The sequence below is a fragment of the Triticum aestivum genome, chromosome 3D (assembly GCF_018294505.1).
Source record: "Triticum aestivum cultivar Chinese Spring chromosome 3D, IWGSC CS RefSeq v2.1, whole genome shotgun sequence".
In the NCBI taxonomy this organism is placed as follows: domain Eukaryota; kingdom Viridiplantae; phylum Streptophyta; class Magnoliopsida; order Poales; family Poaceae; genus Triticum; species Triticum aestivum.
Genome location: NC_057802.1, coordinates 608,706,648 through 608,714,499, shown reverse-complemented (window position 1 = coordinate 608,714,499; position 7,852 = coordinate 608,706,648). Strand labels below are relative to the sequence as shown.

The window sequence follows — 7,852 nt, the reverse complement described above, 5'->3', positions numbered from 1 at the left end:
TGATGTGAACTATTGGTGTTAAATCACATGGCGATGTGAACTATATTATTAACTCTAGTGCAAGTGGGAGTCTGAAGGAAATATGCCCTAGAGGCAATAATAAAGTTGTTATTTATATTTCCTTATATCATGATAAATGTTTATTATTCATGCTAGAATTGTATTAACCGGAAACTTAGTACATGTGTGAATACATAGACAAACAGAGTGTCCCTAGTATGCCTCTACTAGACAAGCTCGTTAATCAGAGATGGTTAACTTTCCTAGCCATAGGCATGTGTTGTCATTTGATGAACGGGATCACATCATTAGAGAATGATGTGATGGACAAGACCCATCCGTTAGCTTAGCATTATGATCGTTGAGTTTTATTGCTATTGGTTTCTTCATGACTTATATATGTTCCTCTGACTATGAGATTATGCAACTCCCGAATACCGGAGGAACACCTTGTGTGCTATCAAACGTCACAACATAACTGGGTGATTATAAAGATGCTCTACAGGTGTCTCCGAAGGTGTTCGTTGGGTTGGCATAGATCGAGATTAGGATTTTTCACTCCGTGTATCGGAGAGGTATCTCAGGGCCCTCTCGGTAATGCACATCACTATAAGCCTTGCAAGCAATGTGACTAATGAGTTAGTTGCGGGATGATGCATTATGGAACGAGTAAAGAGACTTGCCGGTAACGAGATTGAACTAGGTATGATGATACCGACGATCGAATCCTGGGCAAGTAGCATACCGATGACAAAGGGAACAACGTATGTTGTTATGCGGTTGGACCGATAAAGATCTTCATAGAATATGTAGGAACCAATATGAGCATCGAGGTTCCGCTATTGGTTATTGACCGGAGATGTGTCTCGGTCATGTCTACATAGTTCTCGAACCCATAGGGTCCGCACGCTTAACGTTCGATGACGATTTATATTATGAGTTATGTGATTTGATGTACCGAAGGTTGTTCCGAGTCCCGGATGACATCACGGACATGTCGAGGAGTGTCGAAATGGTCGAGACATAAAAATCGATATATTGGAAGGCTATATTCGGACATCGGAAAGGTTCCGAGTGATTCGGGAATTTTTAAGAGTACCGGAGAGTTACGGGAATTCGCCGGGGAAGTAATGAGCCTTAATGGGCTTTAGTGGAAAGGAGAGGAGGGCCTCAAGGGGTGGCCGCGCGTCCCCCCCATGGGCTGGTCCGAATTGGACTAGGAGGGGGCGGCGCCCCCCGCTTTCCTTCTCCCCCTTCTCCCTTCCCTTCCTTCTCCTACTAGGAATAGGAAAGGTGGGGAATCCTAATTAGACTGGGGAGTCCTAGTAGGATTCCCCACACCTGGCGCGCCTCCCTTGGACCGGCCACCTCTTCCCTCTCCTCCTTTATATACGTGGCCAGGAGGCACCCCAAAGGGACTCAAGATTTGTCTTAGCCGTGTGCGGTGCCCCCTCCATAGTTACACACATCGGTCATATCGTCGTAGTGCTTAGGCGAAGCCATGCGCCGGTAACTTCATCATCACAGTCGTCACGCCGTCGTGCTGACGGAACTCTCCCTCGGCCTCAACTGGATCAAGAGTACGAGGGACGTCATCGAGCTGAACGTGTGCTAAACACAGAGGTGCCGTACGTTCGGTGCTAGGATCGATCGGATCGTGAAGACGTACGACTACATCAACCGCGTTGATATAACGTTTCCGCTTTCGGTCTACGAGAGTACGTGGACACACTCTCACTGCTCGTTGCTATGCATCACCTAGATAGATCTTGCATGTTCGTAGAATTTTTTTTGAAATTACTGCGTTCCCCAACACAGTGAACCCCCATGCATCTTAATTTTGAAGTCCCTTGTATTCTTACCGATTGCCATGAACCAATCAACTCTATACTATAAGCCCCGCACAGGTATCCCTAGTACCGCGATTCGACTAGCGATACGCGATACATATGACAAAAATATGCATATATTGTTAAATTTGTATTCAAATTAATAATAATCCCACGGGTGAAAAAAAGTGTTGTGGCTTTAGTTTAAACTTGAACTAAAGCTACGACACTCTTTTTTTTATCAGAGGGAGTAATACGTTTTGGTGACATCTAACTCAAATTGCACTGGTAAGATGCGCGTAGAATATAAACCGGAATATATACGCGGTCGAAGCGAGCCTGCCGATGCCGTGGCACGTACAAAAAGCTAGCTGCAGGCCGCGCATGCACGCAGCACGCGCTTGAAGTGATTCCCGGCTGCTTTACGTACGTGTGCCTGTCAGGTCAGGTCCAACGCAGGCAATCAGGTATGGCATCGCGACGATGGGAATGCGTGCATGTAAGCTCAGCATCTCTCGGTACGTACGCAGGCAGGATATCATTTTGTCCCATGCAGATCCTTCCTTCCCGAGTCAACACGACGCACGCCGGCCGGGCGCCTCCTGCGCCTGCGCAGCCGGCGGTGGCATGCTCGCACGACGCTGTCGTCCCTTGGCCGCCACGTTCGTCAACGACTCTCCCCTCCATTCATGCACCCTTTGCCCGCCCCGCTCCCGCCCTATAAATTTCCCCGCCACACAACCATCCGTCTCACCGCACCCAACCCAGAGCGAGCTAGCTACACTTGATCCTCCTCCATACAGCTAGCTGAATCGAGCTAGCAATGGCGAGGGCGTCGTCGTCGTCGCTGTCCATGGGTGTGGTCGCCGCGTTGGCCGTGCTGGTGGTCCTGTGCGCCGCCGTGCGGGCCGCCGCTCAGGGGAAGACGGGGCCTCCCGCTCCTAAGCTATCGTCCAACTTCAAGACGATCCATCCGGGGCGGTTCGGGAAGAGGGCCCAGGTGCTCACATGCGACGACGAAAAGGACAAGAAGAACCCCTGCGTCGCCACCTGCGACAAGGTCCGCTGCCCCAACGAGTGCATCGTCATGTGCCCAGGCTGCAAGACCTACTGCAGTAAGCCTACCTATACTATCATATATACATTCCGTATATACTAGCATATATACATACACTAAGAATGAGGTGCCTAAAGTAATTGACATTGTTTTCAAGTGTGCGACTTCTACCCCGGCGTGTCCTGCGGTGACCCGCGCTTCACCGGCGCCGACGGCAACAACTTCTACTTCCACGGCAAGAAGGACCAGAGCTTCTGCGTCGTCTCCGACGCCGACCTCCACATCAACGCCCACTTCATCGGCAAGCGTAACCCCACCATGAGCCGAGACTTCACCTGGATCCAGGCCCTCGGCATCCGCTTTGCCGACCACCGCCTTTACATGGCCGCCCAGAAGACCGTCGAGTGGGACAGCGATGTCGACCGCCTTGAGCTGGCCTTTGATGGTATGCCCATCGACATCCCCACCGAGGTCGATGCTGAGTGGCAGTCCACCATCGTGCCCACGTTGACTATCACAAGGACCTCCGCGACCAACGGCATCAGGGTCCAGCTCAAGGGAGTGTTTGACATCTTGGCCAATGTGGTGCCCATCACCGAGAAGGACTCCCGCATCCACAACTACGGCGTGACGGAGGAAGACAGCCTCGCGCACTTCGACATTGGGTTCAAGTTCCACGCCTTCACAGATGATGTCCACGGAGTGCTCGGCCAGACGTACCGCACGGACTACGTCAACAAGCTCAGCGTGACCGCCAACATGCCCATCATGGGCGGCGCCGCCAGCTACGTCTCCTCCGACATCTTCTCCACCGACTGCAAGGTTGCCAGGTTCGGCCGTAGCCGCGGCGCGATCTCGATGACCACCACCAAGGCCAGTTAAACACCGTGCGTCGACGGCTAGCTCTCGAGACATTTGAGACTTAGCCCAGGAATAATAAGCATAAAGGATTTATGACATACTGATGCCACCAAAGACACACATGATCACGTCATTTGGATACGCACATAAACATGATTGTGAAATTGATACTGCAAATGATGAAATGAAATAAATTTATTACCGAAGAATATGTCGCAGTTGAAGTCTTTTATATGTTGAATTTTCTTGTTACTCTGTGTACAATATATAATTTGCTGATCTGATGAATGACTCGAAACATAGTGAAAGAAAAATGTAGACGCACATGTTGAACAACTTAACACCGTTCCTGCACACACACACAAACGCAGCAATTCACAACATTGGTGGAGAAAAAAAAACAAGTTGAACAAAACATAAACCAATTCATGATAAACAAAATAATTTTGCAAAATATTTTATGTGGCCTAAATATGAGATCCATGATGTGCCGGATCAGTCTGTCAGGGGTGCTCATAGAGACAGGGTGTGCGTGTGTGTGTTCATAAGGATGGGTGTATGTGCGTTTGTACTGTGTTAAAAAATGAGATCCACACTTCCACGTGATTAACATGTGGCACGTAGACAGATATGTTTGTTATGTCGTGCAACAGAGGGCATGACCAGACCACCTTGAACTCAGCGGTGGATGACCTATTTCAAGTACAAATATGCTAAACCCACAGAAATTTATTATGGGCTCAAAGTTACGAACCTAATAACTAGAATAGTAGGCCCATAAGGCTCCATTTTTCTGGGGTTTTTTACGCATGTAATTCAGACCTGCACAGTATGAACTAGCCTACCACCCTACCGCTCTTTTATCGTATTCTTCTTATCTTTAGGAATTATGTTGTAATTTATTGGATCTTGAGCCCAAGGTATTGTACATGTAATGGTTACTAGTATCTAAAAAATTACAATGTTTCAAATAAATGTATACGTGCCCATGCCTATCTAAGGGGATTTGGTTCATCATTAGAAAGTTAAATTCAAGTCATATTTTCATACATAGATCCATAATGTATCTTTTGAAAATACAAAATAGTTATGTAGTTAATTTGTAGAACTGCTATTGTATATATTGAGAAAACGGATTCTTGAACCTCTTTCACGCTCATGTCACGTCGAGGTACTGCAGAAAAAAGAACTGCAAAATCCGATCCAATTTTTCGTAATCGATTAGTTAACATGGTGGTTAACCGTATTATGAAAGACGGAAAAAAAATCATTGGCAACAAGAGCTAACTATTAGTAACTCTATTCCTGAATGTAAGATGTTTTTGAGTTCAATTACGTCTTACATTTAGGAACATAGGGCGTACTAAATTATACAGCACTACAAACAGTATTTCAACATCTTATACATAATGATTAAACAATTATATGTACATATGCAAATGTGTGATAACTAATTTAGAAATATCAACAAATTTAGGGTGTGGCTTATTTTTAAGCTGGAGAGAGACGTCTTATTTGTTTAGCCGCCCAAAAGAACTGGTCCTTAGCCTCCTGTTTACTCTTCATCTATTGCAAACGGGCGAGTACTGTTTCTGTAAACACAAAGAACGGCCACAATAGGTGCTGCGCAAATCACGAAGATGCAGAACTTCATTGGTCGATCAAGTAACTCTTCAAGCCTACACACACGGAGGGGGGGGTTATGATAATGATGACAAAAACATTAGTAAGTTTGAAGCGCAGTGCACCTGGGTTGTTGCGTCTTGGGTTGGAGCAGTGGGAGCAGGACGCCCAGCTCCTCTCTATTTTCACCCTGAAATGCACTCAAATTGGTGCAGGAATCCATCTTCAGTAGTGCATATAGCAGATCTTTTTTCTTCTTCTCCACTTCCTCTCTAAGACCCTTGGGTCCTAGATTATTAAGATGGGACCTAGCATCCGCAGCAGGCCCTGTGAAAGAGTGTAAACAATTCTGGACACACAAAAGGATTGTTTTTAGCAAGGTAAGTATTTGGAAGGAAGAATTCTCTTGCTAAGAAATAACAAAATGTACACTTGCCTTCAGACAGATAAAAGGAAATATCCATTGTGAAATGGTTTGGTTCCCGCCCCAGCGGAAGTTAGACATGAAGCAACAGCTACTAGGATTATCAAGGCCGAGTACATTACCCGGTCTAACTCCAGTTTAGAAGTCAACAGAAGAGAATAGTTCCCACAGGCCACACCATGGTATCAAGCAATAAGAAAACTTATTATCTTCACCGTAAGCTCTCCCAACCTAATCTAGCTCCCTGATTTCCCAATCCCGGACCAGACACACCTAACCATCAACCCCAGCTTGTCCTCCAGTGAGCTACAAGCACAACGTCCGAAGTAAACGATGTACCATCTGATCAGACATCAGAGTATGTTATAACAGCAGGTTATTCAGCCTTGGCCCTTCAAGGTTGTCTATGGTCATACCCACTGACCACCAAATACTATGAATGACGTGCACCAGGTAGATAGACAGGGATGGATTTGGAGATTACAGAGAGGCTACTTCTTGCACACAAAAATCATGACAGAGCAGCATTGTGGTCATCATTGGGTAGTCGGCAACCGGGCTTATCGCCTTCAGCAACATCTGGGTGCTCGGATCCATTATCCATGAATGTGGAACTTATCAAACGCTTCCATGGAACTCTACCACAAAAGGTTCTCGTGCTGCTGATTACCCACTCTGCAAAGGGAGGCAAAGACGAGTACGATATGACAAAGTGGGAGGTGCTATTCACTTGCCATGAACTACCCACAAGTGTGAAGCTACATGGGACGGGGCCTACGTGAAGGGGAAGGGGAGTTGTCAGCTAGCACTGGGGGATACCATGGCCTTATCAAAGGAAAGCACCTAAAGTTAATTCCTATTACTACAACAAAAAGGAAGAAGAGAAACAAGAGCTAGCAGGATCGAGGAGGCATAGTCGAAGAGGATAGGCCTAAAAAGACGACACCACCAACGTCAACAACACGAGAATATCTCTCATATCGAAATTTTATCTCCCCATCTCTTCCATTAGAAAGCACATATCCACGTTTCTGAATCGGAAGCCTCCCTACATCTCCTGTGAACCCAGAGTACTTGCTTCCCGAAATTTCCTAAGATTGATTCTTCAATCGAAATCGTGGCCAAAATTGAGCGGATCTGAACTAGAAGACTGAAAGGGTTGTGATGGCATACCTTACATAAGGGTTCGCCTGTGTCGGAACCACCGGAGCTAAATAGGCGAGATTTGACAACATGTGGAGGCATACGGAGGAGCAGCTCGTGTTCCACCTTCACAGCAGGACAGATGACCGGCGATCGCTGTAGTGCGCGGCCGCCGATCTTCCATGCTAGAGATCTAATAGCTGTCATCGTCGATAGGCGTCGCTGCGGTTGTTCCCCTTACGCCTCTAAGAGCACCGCTGCCTTTGGGGATATGATTTCTTTTTTCTTTTTGAGAATCCCTTTGGGGATATAAATAATTTTGAGAATGCCATTTAACACATTTTTCGAGGCGGAGTGTCCAGGCCAGCCAATATGGCTCGGCAAGGCCCGACACGCCAATATAAAGGTCCGTGCGGGCCAGCCCAAAGGCCTCCGCTAGGGATTAGCATGGGTAGCGCTATGTCTCGCTTGGTATTTTCTATTCTGGCGAAATCAGTAATTGAGCAGTACTTCTTGCAAAGATCACTCTCATCTCTCCAGATTGCGAAACGTGACGTGTTGCATGTGCGCTACTTGTCGTAATCTGAAGTTTTCCTTTTTTCGTTAATCTGTTTATTCAAATGTTTTATCTCTTAAACCGTGCGTCCAAATCTTGAACCGGTATCATCGTTGAATTTCTCGCGTCGAGATCTTCAAAACTAGATTCGAGAGTGCGACACGTGGCGGCGGCCAAGAGCACGCCAAGTGGCGTGCTCTCAGCCCACTCGCAAGTGATCGTTGCGAGGCTCCAGAGGAGCACTCGTCAACTAGTTAGTCCCCTACTCGGGGCTTCACGCGCCTGATTTTTTGTTAATTACAAATGAGAGCACACCCCTGCTCTGCTCTGGGCCCGCCCATTTCCCTTCTTATTTCCCT

At 47.0% G+C, this 7,852-nt stretch overlaps 2 protein-coding genes across 2 annotated transcripts; one reads left to right on the top strand and one right to left on the bottom strand.

The window, feature by feature from the left end:
- The first annotated feature begins 2,589 nt into the window (after window positions 1–2,589).
- Window positions 2,590–3,956, top strand: LOC123075886 (uncharacterized). Its single transcript, XM_044498389.1, has 2 exons — window positions 2,590–2,944; window positions 3,044–3,956. Exons 1-2 carry the CDS (start codon window positions 2,653–2,655, stop codon window positions 3,766–3,768), a joined length of 1,017 nt encoding a protein of 338 aa, XP_044354324.1. The 5' UTR covers window positions 2,590–2,652; the 3' UTR covers window positions 3,769–3,956.
- A 1,123-nt stretch (window positions 3,957–5,079) lies between these two features.
- LOC123075885 (uncharacterized) lies at window positions 5,080–7,203 on the bottom strand. Its single transcript, XM_044498388.1, has 3 exons — window positions 6,968–7,203; window positions 5,496–5,719; window positions 5,080–5,426 (listed from the first exon to the last, which is right to left on the bottom strand). Exons 1-3 carry the CDS (start codon window positions 7,142–7,144, stop codon window positions 5,303–5,305), a joined length of 525 nt encoding a protein of 174 aa, XP_044354323.1. The 5' UTR covers window positions 7,145–7,203; the 3' UTR covers window positions 5,080–5,302.
- Window positions 7,204–7,852: the final 649 nt, after the last annotated feature.